This window comes from Perca fluviatilis, chromosome 2 (assembly GCF_010015445.1).
Source record: "Perca fluviatilis chromosome 2, GENO_Pfluv_1.0, whole genome shotgun sequence".
NCBI lineage: Eukaryota > Metazoa > Chordata > Actinopteri > Perciformes > Percidae > Perca > Perca fluviatilis.
The window spans coordinates 22,026,182-22,044,081 of record NC_053113.1 but is presented as its reverse complement, the minus strand read 5'-3'; the positions used below and the strand labels follow the sequence as shown (position 1 = coordinate 22,044,081).

At 40.7% G+C, this 17,900-nt stretch overlaps 1 protein-coding gene across 1 annotated transcript; it reads right to left on the bottom strand.

The window, feature by feature from the left end:
- Positions 1-9: 9 nt before the first annotated feature.
- On the bottom strand, positions 10-16,379 carry fam118b (family with sequence similarity 118 member B). Its single transcript, XM_039777887.1, has 8 exons — positions 15,812-16,379; positions 14,619-14,708; positions 14,110-14,362; positions 8,694-8,921; positions 6,840-6,968; positions 6,361-6,658; positions 1,542-1,607; positions 10-1,250 (listed from the first exon to the last, which is right to left on the bottom strand). Exons 2-8 carry the CDS (start codon positions 14,699-14,701, stop codon positions 1,237-1,239), a joined length of 1,071 nt encoding a protein of 356 aa, XP_039633821.1. The 5' UTR covers positions 14,702-14,708; positions 15,812-16,379; the 3' UTR covers positions 10-1,236.
- Between the last annotated feature and the right edge of the window lie 1,521 nt (positions 16,380-17,900).

Here is a 17,900-nt window from a genome sequence, read left to right as displayed (position 1 = left end):
CAGGACAAATGAGATACCAAACCCTTTATTTTGAAAATAGTACTTATAAATACTATGTCAGAAAACACATGCAAGTATTAAAAGTACAAAAAAGGCTTACAAAGAACATTTTTAGCACAGGAGTGGCAAAGTGATTGCTACTGGCTGGGAGCCTCTCTGCTGTCTTCTGAACTTCTGAGGACAGAATCATAATGTATTTGCAAATCAAGTAACCATCCATCACTAAGATTAAGTGTGATTTCCCCATCCCAATTCCCCATCCAGTAGTGTGCAAATCAAGTTTAACTGGTTTTAAAAAGGTAGAGCATGACCTAACAATCCTTGCATATCAACACAAGATTGTCCAACATGACTTGGCCGAAACATACAAGCCCACTTTCTTAAGCCAAGCGGCGTGTTATCTGTACGCATTTTCAGCGCTGTATACAGTGGACGGGTTGGGTTTAGGAAAAGAAAGCAACGGTTGAGTTTAGGAAACGTGACACGCGGGACACGATCCCCGGTCTCCTGGGTGAGAGTCTTGTGTTTGACCCATCCGCCACCCCGACCAACCTCCCCACGCGGATTTTCGCCCTTTCATACAACTCGCTACGCCGTAAATTCAAACGCAAGGTAATGTAAGTCAACGGAGGCCAAACGGCGTTGATAAATACAATAATAAAAGAGTATGCGTCTTGATAACACGCCAATAATGGCAAACGAATTGGCGTGTCACACATACGCCACTTCATGAGATCAGTTGGAGATTGCTTTCAGTTAAGATCACCTACAACTTCTCTTCCCGGGGCAGGTAGGTCAAGGTGATGCAGTTCGATTGCATCATTGTAATCCAAATCCAATCAATGCAGAGAAGTCAACTGACAGTGGACTCAGATCTATAATTTGTTGTCAAATTGAAGTGAGACCATTCCATCATCTGCATATTTAAAACTTTCTTTTACTGTACATTCGCAAATGTTGAGCAACATTTAAAGACAGTGCAGTGGGAGTGAGTTTGGCTATTGGCATTAGCGATTACTTGCTTCTCCTTTCCCTTTTAAAGCAGAACTAATAAAGGAAAAATCACAGACACCTGTGAAACCCTGTCAACAGCTTTTAGGTGTGCCATGGCCCATAGTTTCACCACATTCCTAAATCCCTTGATTGAAATCGGACTCTAGTGCTACTCAAAGTACACTGATCTCACGACGGAGCTGTGGAGGGAAAGGACTGATAATGATCCCGACTGTGTGCCTGTCAAGAATGATGGGCTGGGGCAAAAAGAGAAGGAAGGGACTTAAGTGAGCAGTTGAGAAACACAGAGCATCAACTGAAATGTTGCCACTGACATGCATGCAATACTGACAAGTCGGTTGTATCTTTGTGTAAAGGAATGCCAGCAGTTCTTTTGATACTAAAAATCAAGAACACACCTGACTTTTCTATCTACCAGCATGCAGTAAGACAACAAGAGCCTTGGACAGTACTTTACTGTATTATTCTGGAAATGTCTCTTGCAAGTGGCCACTGCCTCAAGTCAAAGACAAGCATTCAGTCCTAACCTTGAAGGAGGCTTTTCTGTGCGTTAAAGCCGTTCTGCTGTTCTTCCCCATTTCGTGAAGGAGACCCTGCAGATAAAGATAAAGAGACAATTATGAAATGCAGGCAACTCTCATTCTGAAATCCTTTCAGAGAGAAGAGCTAGCAAGTTAAGCCAATCTACTAAACTGAAATATAATGAATCCCACAATTTATTTAAATTAATTAATTAATTTATTAAAACTTATGTTATGAAACTGGGACTACCGACTACAATTTATGCCATAAATCAAATCTGCTTCCAGTCTAGTTTTAATGCTTCGACTCTGGTTCAATCCGTGTTATAACATATCCACTAGACTGAAATAATGTCCTGCTTTTTTTTTTTTGTTCCCTTTCTGGAACACATTAAACAGTCGGATACTATTCACGAATAATTTCTGACTTAACTATAGTACCCGATGAACACAGTAAATTCCACAAGAAAAATTTAGATTATTTAGTTTAAAGTTGTCAAACAAACAAATGCATTTACTGTGCACTAATTAACCTGGTACCATAGTAACAGCAGTAGTAGACCAAACTACCTCTTGACTGGAAAATACCGAACCCATTTTGACAGCAGAAGCAACCAAGCATTGAGTAAGTCAGTAACCTTTAAAATCAATCTGCAGATGACAAAGAAAATGTTCAAAACAAGTTTTATTTTGTTTTGACTCTCTCTCTCTCACACACTCTCTCTCACTCACACTCTCTCACACACTCTCTCTCTCACACACTCTCTCTCACACACACTCTCTCACACACACTCACACACACACTCACACACACACACACACACACACACACTCACACACACACACACACACACACACACACACACACACACACACACACACACACACACACACACACACACACACACACACACACACACACACACACACACACACACACACACAATTATTCATGCCAATTTTGTGGAAATATAAATTGGTTTGAGTTGTTTTTTTGGGGGGGGGGGCTATATATTCAACAACAACAAAACGGATGCGTGAGATAAAGCTGTTTTCACACATACAGGTAATTCACTTCTCGTTCCTCGCTAAAAGTTCAAATCATTTTTACGTTATTGCGCAACTATTTTCATCTGTTGCTGAGTAACGTACGTTAACATCCCGTGGTCTCTTGAATACCTGTAGCAAGCTCCTTTGCAGTGATAAAAACAAACGTCGAAGCGGAGCTCCGTGCTACAGAGCGGCGATTGCAGGTTGTTTAAGCCGCTACAGACCTCCGTCACAGCTCGGTTGTATCAGCGGCATTTAGTAGATGTGTTGAGCTGCAACAGAGTTCCTCAACACCGCCTCTGGTGCCCCGCATGGTGCTCCTTCAGGTCAGCTGTAGCTGGTTGTTCAGTTATCCGAGAATAGGTGACTCTCAGCCGGGGACAGTGCACCGCGAGCGGCCGGTCATTTCGGCGGCGTTTACAGATAAGTAGCTAAGTAATGAAACGACTGGTTAAGAAAATAATTAATGTTAGTCCCTGTCGCTGCCATGTTGTTTGTGTATCTCTATGGCAAACGCGCGGGGGGAGGGATGAGCCCGTTCGGAGCTACGGGAGCCCAGAGGGGAGCGTCGGCGGATGTTAAGGAGAAAATCGATTTTTCATTTAAACAAATCCACGTTAACTACACATTCGAGTTAATCGATAAAATCGATTTATCGCCCAGCCCTAGCACATCATATCATCCTTTTTAATGTGCAGGGACCAAATAGCTCATATTGCAATGTTAGCCTAATCATCGTTACTCATAGAGCTACCATTTCCCACAGTCAGTGAATATAGCCTATTCTGAGTACAGTGCCGGTCTACGGAAAGCCGTTCCACTCCCTATTCAGCCCCATTGTACCGGCTTTTGGTTGCAGTTCCACTGGGGGTGATCGCGGTCCAGTGCAAAATGAATGGGACTCTATGGAGCTAGATGGCTAAATTTGTTTTCGCCTGATTGTCGTTGAGAAACCTCAGATTTGATTGTAGTTTTTGCAAGTTCAACATGTGTTATAGGTCGAAAGTTGAATGAACGAGTACTTATGTCCTTTTGATTTCTTACAGGGTGAGTCGTTGTAGCCCATAACACGCTAGCATTTTGCTAATGAATGCTGATTGGTCAGTGAAGGAGTGATTACGATCGGAGATCCTGCTTGACGGCATCCGAAGCAGAGCCTGAATATCAGAGTGAATATTTTGGCGTGGTCTTTAAAACATTAGCAAACCTCTTTCTAGCACATGTATAAACAGGGAGAGCCTTACCTGTTAGCTGTGTTGTCGATGCCTCGAGAGAACAAAGGAAGCGACTCAGAGCTTGCTGTAAAGCAGTATCTCTGGCCGTATATGTGTATTACGTCATTGACATTTTAAAAGGCTTTTTAGAACAAAAAAGCGACTTTAAAAAAATCTAACACACAACAGTGTGTATTTTTTTAGCCTCCCCTTTCGAATGCAACATTCAAATTACTAGACAAAAAATGATATCCTGAGAAAAGTGGGTTTTGAGGGGTATAGCTCCATAGAGCCCCATTCATTCTGCACTGGCCTGTGAGCGCCCCCTATATGGAACTCTGGTGGTACTGCAACCAGTTCAGAAGCCGGAAGTAACGAGGGAGTGGCACTTCTTGATATATTAGAAGTTCTTTGACAGTGTTATAGACCCTTTGCAAACACGTGACCACGACCACGTGACGACGCCATGACGGACGGCAGAATCACCAGAAGCACAAGCTAAACAGTGTAGTAGACGAGCGGAAAGTTTCATTAGTTTCAAATAAATAACACTAAATAAACTGTAATAATACTACTACTACTACTACTGCTGCTACTATCTTCTTCTTCAGACATTGTTTAAATTCACCTACCCTGGTCCCTGTCTCGATCCTGCCGGTAGCTAGCTTGCCCCGCTAGCCGTTAGCTGCCGTCCGGTGAGTGTAGTCAGCCAGGCTTCTGTGATAATCATCCCAATAACAATCCATGGAGCGGTGGTGGTGTGGCTATGTCTTCCAGTTACTGAAGGCTAGCTTTAGCTTGCGCTTGGAGCAGCAAGTTCATCTGCCTGTTGCCTCTCTGTCTCGTTCTTTCCAACGCTTGTGAGGCTAGTTCTTCGACTGTATACTCGGGTTCGAATAAATAAGGACGACCATCAAACTCAAAAGGCTCTTCCGTGTGTTGTATATCTGCCATGTTCGCCATAGTTATGTTACTCCAAGCTTCTTCCCTTGTAAACAAATCTGCTCTTCACTCTTCACACACTACGCTCCGATCGGCACACTACTGTTTACCTTTTCCTGCTACAACTAGCAGCTAGCACTACGGTTTTTTTTTTGGGGGGGGTGGGGGATACACTTCAAGACGTGACATGTCACCACCGTGAATTGTTTTTGGGATGATTATCACAGAAGCCTGTCTGAATACACTCACAGGACGGCAGCTAGCAGCTAACGGCTATCAGCTAGCAGGACAAGCTAGCTACAGGCACGTACCGTTGTTCACTGGCTGAGCCAATGCATCTTTCTAATGGATGCCTGAACGCATCCCAGCTCTGGGAAATAATTCATCAAACGTTAATCCATGCAGTAAATCACAGAGTGTCTATGATTAGTATTAACCACACATAATGTAACATCTAGCCATCGTCTTATCTGTGATTATATTCGCTGCTGACCGGTGGATATTTCGACGCGATGGGCAGCAGCTAGCGAGCAGTCCAAAGCTAGCAGAGTGATATGACTCTAGCTGCAGGTAGCTGGTCGGCTAACCGGGGTAGGAGCTCCGCAGACCCACATTTAATTCAGTTGTTTGGCCTTTTTGAAGCTAGTTTCCGTGCCATGTCATCTTTAATTTAAGCAATATTTTTTGTATGTGTGTTAAGTTAAATGATCAAGGGAACGGCTTACTTTTTGGGATATGTAAGTCACTGAATAACCGATGATAGTTATGTGGGACCTGTTAGCAGGAACAGCTGGTTAGCACAGCAGCTAGCTGGGTGAGGAAGTTTTATTATTATTATTTATCAGTCATTTAAAACAGAAAGGCAATACATATACATGCTTGTGTTGGTGAGGATTACTCTGCAGATTGTGTATGTGAGAACAAGAACAGCGAACACACCCGTTTGACTCATAGGTTTGACTTGCCGTCCGTCTACAGAATAGCTTTTCCGCCGTCCGTCATGGCGTTCATAATTCGCGGGAGTAGAGTGTGACGTCACGTGCAAAGGGTCTATATTTGAGATGAACCTCTATTTGAGGAATAAACAGTTTAAATTATTAGCTAAATGTACTGCAATGAATAAATGTTTGAAATGGTGATCCAAAAGTATGGTTGAAATAGATAGGTAAAAAGTAATAGATCCACTTTGGGGCTGCTAAACTGGCACTATAACGTTACCCACCACCGAGTCTGTGCCACATATGCAGGGCCTGACTGTGCAATGCTCTGTATGTAAGAGGGTACTCCAGCGATTTAGTATTGCACTCCCATTAAGTTGGGGGAGTCACAGGAGGCGGATTAAAAAAAGAATGGTCAAAATGGAAGCAGCAGAGGCCCCGATATGTTTGAATTTTAGTTGTAAAAGTAGTATAGGTCAAGCTCCAACAACAGTGGATCCTAAATTATCAATAATGCAACTCAACATCATCTTTCATTAGCCCCTGCCTGCCTCCTAAATGACCACTTCTTTGAAACCCCACACCTCTAGTTTGACTCCCAGGCAGCCGTGCAGAGCACACCCTCTCCTACAGTACAAACAGGCGCACAAATGAACGGTGATCGACTTTAATCCTCCTTACCCCAGCCGTTGGTTGACACATCCCGGTTGCAGATCTCATTGGCCAGCCTCTCAAAGTACTCTGGGAGGTCGGCATACTCGTCTCCATAGGAGATGACCTTAATGCCCTTGTCCAGCATGTTGTCACGCAGCTTCTTGAACTCCCCCACGTCCTCTCGCCGTACCAACATGAAGTGTTCAAGGTCCGACTTGTGTTTGACTGCCTCCAAGAACAGAGCCTGGAAAGTCGTGTCGTCTACTGTGCGCCCGCAGCCGAGAAACACAAAAGATTTGGTCTCGTACAGCTTCTGGATCTCCCGCTGTTGAAACCAGAGGTAATATATTTATTACTAATACACTTATACAAAAAGCTACCATTTCAAATACATCAAAGTGCGGAGGCGGCAATTGATTGACACTTGACGCGTTTAGTACAGAATCTTGCAGAATAAAGTCCTTTTATCAGAGACATAACCAATAGTGAACAATTTCCGGGCTCACCATAACTTCAGTGTTCCTCAGTACATTCTGGTAGCCTGCAGGGTGCAGTACAATACCACTGGGGTTGGTGTAAACACCATGGATATGCAGAACACTTAACATCCGTTTCTCCTGAGCCCACTCCAACACCTAGACACACACCACACACACACGCACACACACACGCAGACACAAACACCGACTTACTTAACAGTCCACTGCACTCAATCCTGTTCTGGCTGGGCTGGGAGTAAAATCACTGAACAGCAGTTAGAGGATATTATCCCTGATGGAGACAAGGCATAAATACCAGGACTGAGAGGCAACAGGTCTCTCAGAAAACTCTGACCAGTTTTTGCAAATGTGTGTTCTATTTAACAAATAATCAACACAACTTTAAAACGCACTGGGACATAAATTACATGACAGAAAAATGTTCATTTTGCGGAGAAACTGGTCGGCAGCGAAAACGACCCGTTTACTAGGGAAACACTGGCTTCTCCTTCATCCCATTCTTAAACCCAAAGCAAATATTGTTCAATCTATAAAATTTGACAACAGCTGGTTAGAACTTTAACCTCCACCTGTCAGAGACAAAAGTCTCTTTCAGGACAAAGCATTATTGGTTTGTCTCGGCCAACGAGGAACTTCACTGCAAGGTTACTAGGGGTGGGGGAAAAAAGTCAATACAGCATAGTATCGCGATATTTTTCGTGGCAATACTGTATCGATACACAGACGCCAAGTATCAATCTTTTATGATATATGTGTTGGTCAGTCTGTCTGCTTGACAATCCCCATTTTGCAGCAATACAATTGAAGTGAGATGAACAAACAGAGAAATGTATCTTTTTAGATAAAACAAATGTTGACAAAATTGTCCTTTGGGGACATCATTTGAAACTGGGAAAAATTTGAAGTTGGAAAAAAGGTAATAAATTGCAATATATCGCAGAATATTACAATATGTTTAAAATCGCAATAATATTGTATCGTGACATAAGTATCGTGATGATATCGTATCGTGAGGCCTCTGGTGATTCCCACCCCTAAAGGTTACGTCATAAATGTAACTGACAGTGACTGTGCAGTGAGTGAGTTCACCCATATGATCAGAGGACAACATACTCTTCAGCCCCCTCCACACTAGTGTGTTTGTGATTTGAGATTAAAATCGTCTTGTGAAATATAACTTGAACTTTGAAATTTGTCAGACTATTAAAACAATACAATCTAGGTCTGAACTAACAAAGTTTTTGCTTAAAAAAGGTCCAAGGTGTAGGAATTTCTCCCATCTAGCGTTGAGATCATATCGCAATCAAATCTCTCGCGCCACGCAGTTCAAAGTACGTATTACATCTACGGTAGCCTTCTTGCTCTTTTCAATATCCTTTTTCTTTTTCTGGGCAAAGAAGAAGACCCCTGCTCCTGAAATTTGGATTTTGAATATGTGTGGTCCTCCATGTTTCCTTCTTCAATCTTGCCGGGGCCTGGGAAGCTACGATACCCATTAGCAGCATTAGCAGCACCCGTGAGTTTATCATGTGACAGCGAAAACGCAAAAGGCGGAGCAGTATGTCCTGTATGTCCCTTACCGGCTAACGTATTTCAAGATGGCGCATGAATATGGAGCGTCTACCCCAGATCATGCGAATGCAAATGTAAAAACTTCAAGCCAAAAGGAATACTTTTTGAATTGATGGTGGTGGTAAATATTCATGAAAAAGGACAAGTTTGTGAACGGGCAACACAGATTTTGATAACGAACAACTAAACACGTTACACACTGGACCTTTTAGTGACCTTTGCTCTCATCTGAAAAAAAAGCTGAGTGTATTGTGGCAGAAAAGATCAATCAATCCAAGCTCTGTTTACCTTCTTCTCATCGGTCAGGTCCAAAGACTCCAGCTTGGTTCCCTGGTGAGCTGCATAGATCTCCAACAGGTTGTCAAAGTTAGTAGTGAGGACCAGCGCACCGCTCTCCATTAACTGCAGCACTGAGCGCAGAAGATGTTTCCCTGCATGCTCCATCTTACACTCCAAATTGTCAAACACCTCGTATAGACAGTCCTTGAAGAATGTTGATCGCACATTGCCTGTTCTCTGTAAAATAAAAAGAGAGAAAATGATAGGAATAATAAAAGAACACATTACTATATGAGTAGATGGGAGAAATTGTTCAGTTGGCATGCTTTTCATGTTTTTAAGCTCAAAACATCATGAATACTTTATTAGGTTGTTTGGTGATGTTACTGCGAAAAGTGGCAAAGCGCAACGCACAATCCTACTTATACTAGACCAATCGCCAGCTAAGCACCTTTAAAACAGCACTGAATGCAGTGTAACAGCTAAAAAAAAAAAAAAAGAAGTGCAGCAAACAATAAGCAACACTATGATCAAGTGCGCCAGGAGGAAGTAAAAATTGCTATAAAAATAAAATGACATAAAGATCATTGGAGCACACAGATCCTGAGGCTATCACATCTAGGTTCTGAAGTACACATGTGTGTTGTGAAGTAGTATTTCACTGTTGCTGCAATGTAAGACAGCTTTACTACAGCCTTCTCACAATAGAAGAAAACTGTGCCCCAAAATATGCTTTGATTTGTTAAGTCTTAACACAAGAATGGCCAAACTTTTGTAAATAATCTGCACTTTCCCAAGTTTTCAAAGTGGATACAATTTTCCAACCTAGAATGCTGTGTGTACTGACTGAAAACTGATTCATAAAATAACCTCTGGCAGACACAATTAAGAGACAACCATACAGTGTCATTGTGAGGTATGTTTGTTCCTTATTTTATCAAATATTTACTGAGTAAATCATAATATATTTTCAGTGTGTGTGGCCCCACTGGGAATTTAAACCCAGACACTGTCAGTTACCACACATTACCACATTCACTGGAAATGGCATGTTTAACTTGTCTGAACATGAGCAGAACTACTGTATTAGTTTAAGGGCAAGTATGTCCTGTTAAAATATTTAAATACCAATAGGATATTGTCAAATGTACCACAACTGTGAGATCAAGTGCACTTTCACAAACCCACAACAAGCAGCCTTTGAATGGGATTGTACTCTTGAGTACACAGTTTTACTTATCATGCCATGTGACCTGACCATGTGTGTCTTTAAATAAATGTGTGTTTGAGCCCAAGTTGAGCAACAGTTACAGGATATGCTTTGGATGCGGGGCGCAACGGCAGAATAATTGCTACCACAAACACTGGAGAAAATGAGTGTAGTGTAATTTCCCCATAGAAAGAAATCGAAAAGTAGGTCCATTTTATTTTGTTTTTCCATGTTGTTAATATATATGTGTATGTATGCATATGTAGCCCAATCACCACTCCTATTTGTAGACGCATTAGGTGTCAAGATGTCAGCCTAGTTACTACCGTTAATCAGGAGTTTAGGCCCAAACTTGAGTACTAAGTGACTCATATAGTCATGTACTCCACTATTTTTGTTTTAACATGCTTTCACCAAGACTTCTCCTTGGCATCACCTTCCACAGGAATTCCAACTGGCACCCTAACTGCCCCAATTTACTCTCAAGTAGAGACTTCAGGGGTGTGTCAAGTGTGTGCCAGTTTTTTTAAAGTATCTACTCATGGGCAACTTTGTTCTGTATCAAACACTCCATCCCCCTCTCGGATACTGACCACAGCTCGTCAAATAGCAACTCGCATACCACCTTAGTCTGCTAAGAGATTATGGGTTGTGAATACACAGTCAGAATCTCACCCTTACCTGGCCGAGCTGGTTGTAAAATGAAAGAGGCAAAAAAAAAAAAAAGGAGTCTGGCAGCTAAGAATAGCAAAGCGTAGTGTAGAGATGCAGTGACCAAGGTGATCCTAGCCTAGGGAAATGCTCCGCTGGCTTCCAGAGATTACAGCTCTAATGGGCTTAACAGTGGGAGTCCTTTCCACAGGAAGAAGCTCATTATCCACATCTAGTGTCTACAGCACCCATCCTGATCACTGGGTGTCCTTGGACTGTCTCAGGACTTATGTAAGGACCACATTAAGTGCAAGTAAACAACTCTGGTTTCTAAATATTCTCTTAATACATTGTATTCATTTTATGCTAGCTCTGGACTGCCCTACTGTGGACATGCATACAGTTAGCACAAAACCGTGCTATAAAATTCCTATAACACAGTGACTTAAAAGACCACATACTGTAGCGTGATCTTTCTTCCACAGACAGTTATGGTTAATTTCACAATGACCGTTGACTTTGGTAAAATAAACCACCACCGTTTCCTTTAGCAGCAAGGGACGTAGAGAGCTTTATCATTTCCAAATCTCAGATTATCATCAAAGCCAGTATCAACACAAGATCAAATGTTTCCTCCAGTCACCCAAAACATTGTTAATATTTCTTGCCTGAATTGTGCAAATAAACAAGTCGGCAAAAGTTGTTATTTGCCAAGGTCAAATGTGCGAGAGGATTTACAAAAAAAAAAAAAAAAGTTCTCCTTCAGTTTTAACTTCAGATTACCCTCATTACCTGGCACTGTGTGCCTGCAAACCACCATAATCCATTTCAAACACAATTCCATGAAAAGTGGGTTAAACTCTCACAGCTGTTAAGTAGACTGGAGGCTTCGGTTTTCTTAGGGTATTTTAATATTAGGACATATTGTCCAATTTCATATGCCTTGAGGAAACGCTATAACTCACATGCTTAAAGAAATTCATTTTCTTGGGTCAGAGGACATCAATTAATGTCTAGTGCGAACAGGTGCTCTTAACTGCAGATGGGTTTTGTGAATGGAATCACTACAAACTAATGTCCTCTCCTGTCATTTACAGTATGCTTGCTGTTTGGGTGGTGCTTTAACTCTGTCTGAATGGAAAATCTGGGCTAGGAGGGGGCAGCTGGTTCACATTATTCTATGCTTGTTTTTTTTCTCTCAGCATGCTAGAGCCTGCTGTGTCTGTAGCCAACAGCAGTGGGCTGGTGTCTGCACGACTGTGGATTGAAATAAACACGCTGGATAAAGCCATAAAAGCGTTGCTTGTTCGCTTTGTGACAACAGGCCGGCTGAGGGCAGAAACAAAGCGCTTTATCAATGTCAAAGGTGCGATGAGACATGACTAACACAGGAGGCAAACTGTGTTAAGGCTCCCATCTGCCAGCTCTGCTCCAGACTAGACCAGTCCAATATAGCAAGAGAAGTGAGGAATATGGAAATCCAAAAATGTTTTTATCCATTTTCTTTTGAAAAATATTTGTAATAATCCAATTCGTTTAGAGCTGCAAGGTTCTGTAAAAAAAATAAAATAAAAAAAAAGGAGAATCCTTTTTTTTCAGGGTTTCCGCGAGGTCTTAAAAAGTCTAAAATTTCAAAATCAAATCAAAGTATTGTGTTCTAGGTCTTAAATAATTTTGAACAGGTCTTAATTTCCCTACCTCTTATGCTCACTGAAATGTTCCTGCAGCGCTTTACAATGTTCTTTTTTTAATTCTGTGGTGTAATTCTGTCGCTAGTCCAATTATAATTTACTGTATTACAACTACAAATTAGACCAATATGCAACTTAAATTGCAGCCGATCTAAACACCAGTCCTATAATGCCAATGAGGAAATCGGGGGAGTTGTTTCAGACATTGTTTTCACACTCTGACATCTGAAAAAAAAAAAATTATGTCACGATATAGGTCTTAAATTTCATTCATAATGGCCTTAAAAAAGTACTTGAAAAGTCTTAAATTTGACTTGGTGAAACCTACAGATACCCTGTTTTTAAATGTATAACTTTCTCTGACTTATTAGGGAACAATAACAAATACATTGGTTGCCTCTGTCAGGGATGGTGATGCCCTGTGTAAGGATCTTGCTGTGTTTGTATGGTTGGTTGGCAGGGATTTTCTGTTAGTTTTGGTGGGCTTGATTGGTTCACGCATTTTAGGTGATAATAAGATGTGATGTTACTTGGTGCTGCAACTATGACAAAACATTGGGCTTTTTGCTGTCGTTGATGCAACTTTAGAGTAAGATATGAAAATGAGATTGCGCAGAGGTAGGAATTGAAATTGCAATCTAATATCAATTATGCAGCCTTATTCGCAATAACAAATTCATGTGATGTTTGGTTTGTTTTTACTCGTTTATACGGTACCGCTGACGGTGACTACATCATATCCATTTCCAGCAAAACAGAGCGAAAGCAGAAAATGCAGAAAATTCATGTTATGTACTTCTTTATAATTTAAATACATTTCAGACTGACTGACATTCTTCTTAGAAAACAATTCGTTTTTTAGAAATGTCTCATGATATATTGTCTCTAGAGGTGTATTATTCAACTTGTGTTTTTGTTAAAGAAGGCAAAGAAAATTGCAATACTCAATACTATCAAATAGCAATACTTCTAGAATCGCAATAAATAAAAATGGCAATACAAATTCAATCAGCGCCCACGTATCGTGAAAGAATCAAATCGGGACCTTGTCCACATTAAAAGGCGAGGGGTTCAGTTTTTTGTAATGAACCAAAAGTCTCATATATGATGTCCAGCTTGTTGTATTTTCATTTCTCTTTGGAAAACTCACAAATGTCATCTGAATTTGGATGAATAAGTCATGACTAACACCAAGAACAGGACAGGAACAAAGTGAACACCAGACTGAATAATAGGAACATTTAAAAGTCGGCATTGCTTCGCTAAACACATTTGTTCTTTCCAACGTAGGCTTTTGTTTGCTGATAAAACCAAAGCATTTGTGGCCTGACTTCCCAAACTACCATATAAGCGTAGCTTTGTGCATTACTCCCAAGTACTCAGCAGTGAAGGTTTAACCTGCAAGAACGTTTAGTTAAGTATTTTCATTAAAAGGGACCAAGACATTTTGGTGCCTAGAAAATCAGTTCACTGCAGGTATGTACGCTGTACATCTGCTGTAAACCTTGATTGTGGTTCAGCTCATGTGCCTTCATCCGGATGTTTTTTTTATTTTCAACATCAACGATGAGAAACAGAAAAATAAGCCTGCTCCTTGCATGTGTGATTGATTCTACATGAACGGATTAGAAGTGATTAGAAGAGTTTGCATTGACCAAAATTAAATTTGTAAGAAAAAAGTCACAAACGAGCCTTGTGTCATTAGCTATAGGTCTTTTAATGAGATACGACTAAGATGTCTTATCTCAATTTGATGGAAGTTGAACAAAATGCCCCTGGCTGAGAACAAGGACAGTGTGCTGGCAGTCTGTCTGCAATGTGTTTGTACATGCTTGACAGGGTGGTGTATAGAGGAAAGGCAAGGCAGTCTTACCGGGGAAAGTTTCTGAATGAGGTCATGGGCCACATGAACCAAATTCTTATCTTCCTGCATGTGCTTCTGGAAACGCCGACTCTCCTCCTCCTCTAGTAGGTCAAAGTCATTGGCTGCATCAAGCAAGGCCTGGATGAGGCCTTTCCAGGAGCGAAGTGCGGGGACTTGAGGGGCCACTGCAGAGCTTACCCCCGTGCCAATCACCAAGACTAGCTCAGGGGCTTGCTTGGTCTTCAGGCTGGGCAGAAGTTTCCTTTGGGGCAGGCAGAGATTGAGTGATGATGGTTCAAAATATGGTGCTTCCCAAATCCTTCCACACAGCATTAAACAAACCATTTTCAAGCAGATTAAGATGCAGCGTGAAACTAAAACCTAGCTGTAGTTGGTACCAGAAATAAAAGAGGAACTCAAGAAAACAAGATTTTAATCAGCCCTGTAGACAAAATTGATGCATGAGTCATGGGCAGACTGTGCCGCTGGCTCCAAAGCAGCACCTGAGCTTAGCTTACCTGGGCTTTTTTGCATTTGAGTCTGCATCCTGAGAATCAGCTGCAGGTCGCTTCTCAGTTTTCACTGCAACAACGGAGGCCATTCAGGTCCTGTAACAGGAACAAGATTCTTGTATTTTTTCTAGATTAGATTCAACTTTATTGTCATTGTGCAGAGTACAAGTACAAAGACAACGAAATGCAGTTTGCGTCCAACCAGAAGTGCAAAAAAAGATGAAAAGTGCAATGGTTTTCGCTGTACCACCCAGGAGCACAAATACAATCAGAATCAGAATCACAAATACTTTAATAATCCCAAGGGGAAATTATTTTCGTTACCACTCCAGGTATACAAACAATAAAAAACATATATTATCAATACTTTAAACATATATATAAAATATCAAATGTACAGCGTTATGTGCAAAGTGCAATAAAAAAAGAGAAATGATTGTCTAAATACATTCCCTAATTTACTGACGTGCGTCTGTGGAGGGAAAAGTCTGCTGTGCGTCGGGGGCAAAATAGGAATGATACATGCGTCGGTGTACAAAGGCAATTGCGCTGAGTGCAAGATAGGGCCCAGAGAGTGCTGATGCGAAAGACCCAGCAATGCTGACCAATCAGAGCAGACTAGTCTTTTTCTGGAGGTGGCATAAAGAGAGAGGCTCTAAAACGAAGCGTTTCAGACATGTATATTCAGATAGACAGTATCGGGAAATAATGTTTTTTTTTTTAAATAAAACATATAAACATGTTCTAGTGGAAATTCAAAATCAATGCAAGTACGAACCTGAAAATGAGCATAATATAGCACCTTTAACACCGTCCTTATTTAACAGGAAATAATGTATAAATTTCCTCCTGGCAACACACCTTTGCCTGATGACACATGCTGTTTGCCATTGTAAAACTACAACTTGCAGTGATATTATTGTTCCTGGAAACTGTGACAGACAAGGTGACGTTAGCACGTTTTATTAAATAGCTGGTGATTAATAATATTGTATTCTTAACATTAAGTCAATGCCCCACTGGTCCAACAGAAAGCATGTGCGGGGAGTTAACGTTAGTAACGTTACTTAGCTAACGTTAACACAGTCCACGTTTTAATAACATTCATTTCTAAAGAGACAATAGATTACTGTACGATAGAAGCTAACGGTCACGAAAAAGGACAATTGGTAACGTTAACCAGCGCTGCCATTACTTACCTTGATATAGGTAGCGTTAAGTTTATGTCCAGTGTTTATTTTCGTTCAAGTAGCTAGAAATCCTTTTGATTCGAAGTCAGCGAAAGCCAATTCTATATTAACTTGAGCCACGTTGAATCATGACGTTAAATAGCATATGGGTATCCACTTGAATTCAAACCTTTTAGCTTTTGACGGCGTTAATGAAACCTGATGATAATGTAACGTCAGCGGGACCGTAAACCACCAAAGAATAACTCAAAGAAAACTCAACTAACGTTTAGCCTCTTCCCCTTAGCTTAACGCTAGTTTGTTTTTTGCTTTAAGCTAAGTTAGCTATCTCCGAGGTTTGTCAAGAACCCGAAACTGTGTCTGTATACTTGTCATTCTGATTATAGCATATATCCGTGGTTAAACACTCTCTTTAACTAAAATGATATCAGGTAATCTCCCCCGGTTACCGTTATAAATCAAAAATGCTCTCAACTTTCCCTACTTCCCCGGCTGCTCCAGTAACCGTCTATGTTTAAGTTTAGCGGAGCTGTTGAAGTCACCGCCTGTGGTGATGTGCACCCGGTCTTATGATGCATTCAAGTGCTGTACGAATAACTGAACTTTGGTGTATTGACCCGCATGGGAAATCTTGGCAATGAATCTTGGTGCATGACATCAAATCAGTTAAACTGAATACAATATATATCAGTTATTAACAGGAACAGCGCACGATTATGGCAAATAAGTCGGTATTTTCATGCAAGAGAGATGTCAGGATTAAACTTGTACCATTCCGAAGTAATTTATTAATAATGCATTATTCTGTAATATTTATATCCACGTATGTACATATTAGTCTTTAGTCCTCCACTGCATCAAAATATATATTAATACAACTTTTGTTTTTTACTACACAACAACAAAGCACCATTTTAATGGAAGTGACATCGAACAAGGGGAAGAGGCTAGACAGCAGACAACAACCTACAGTATACTGTAACGTTAGCCCAATGTAAACCACAATGTTTACACCACAAACTGTTGCTTACTCTAATACATTATTGCGCAGATTGCAGCCTTTTGGAGACAGTGGCACGTAGGCCTACGTCTCTTTTCACTTTCTAATATACAGTAGCATCATTCAGAAATCTGTGGAATCAAATGTATGCAGAAATCAATCAATCTTTCTTTGTGTCCAAGGCCTCACATTAGACAATTAAAAAATAAATAGTCAGAACTCTTTTTTTTTGTTTTGTTTTTATCAGTAAAACACTTTGGTAGTTAAGCTGCTACTTATCGATAAACCCAGCAGCAGACTTTTTTTTTTCTTACCAGATGGCCTTTTCCCCCTAATACGTATGCTTTTCTCCCTGTCCCATAAGAGTAACACGTCAGTATAGACTACTACAGGAAAACTGCTTCTAGCCTGCCATCTTCTGTTTAAAATAACAACTGCATTTTTTTTAAGTATTTAAGGCAAAAGTCACAGCTTCTCAACAAAAACAAAATATTTGCTATTAAAATCCTTCAGGATTTTTGTCTGATGTAAACCACGTATGTTCTATCAAATGTTGCAAAAAAAGGTTACTTACAAATACTGTATGATAATGGTTGTGTCAAGTTGATAGCTGATGTGGAAATGGTACAGAAGTTTTGAACCACTCTGCTAGTGGTAGTGTCTCCCTGTACACCTAGCAAAGTTAGACCATAACAAATCCAGGTAAAGACATTGTTATGGACCCCACAAAAGGTATTGCTGTAATTGATTTCTAATACTTATTAGTACATCAAATATTTACCCTGAGAATGTGGGACCCCTTGCACCATGGGTATGGGTACAGGTGGCCTGAGTAAACTCTTTATGCTTTTTAGTGTTTCCAAAAATACAGGGAAAATGCCTTATTAGGAGCCGTAAAGCAGACGTCCTACCCCATAACTTTACAAGCGGACCTGTTGACATTAATAGGGTCCAAGCTTCATAAAATATACACAGTACCTCTATGTTCCAGCTCTTGCCAGATTTTCAGTTCAAGTTGCAACGAGTGTCAATATTAAATACAGCTGTAATGCTTTCTTTGCAATGAATCTGAGTGGTGTGAAGGTCTGATTTTCTCAA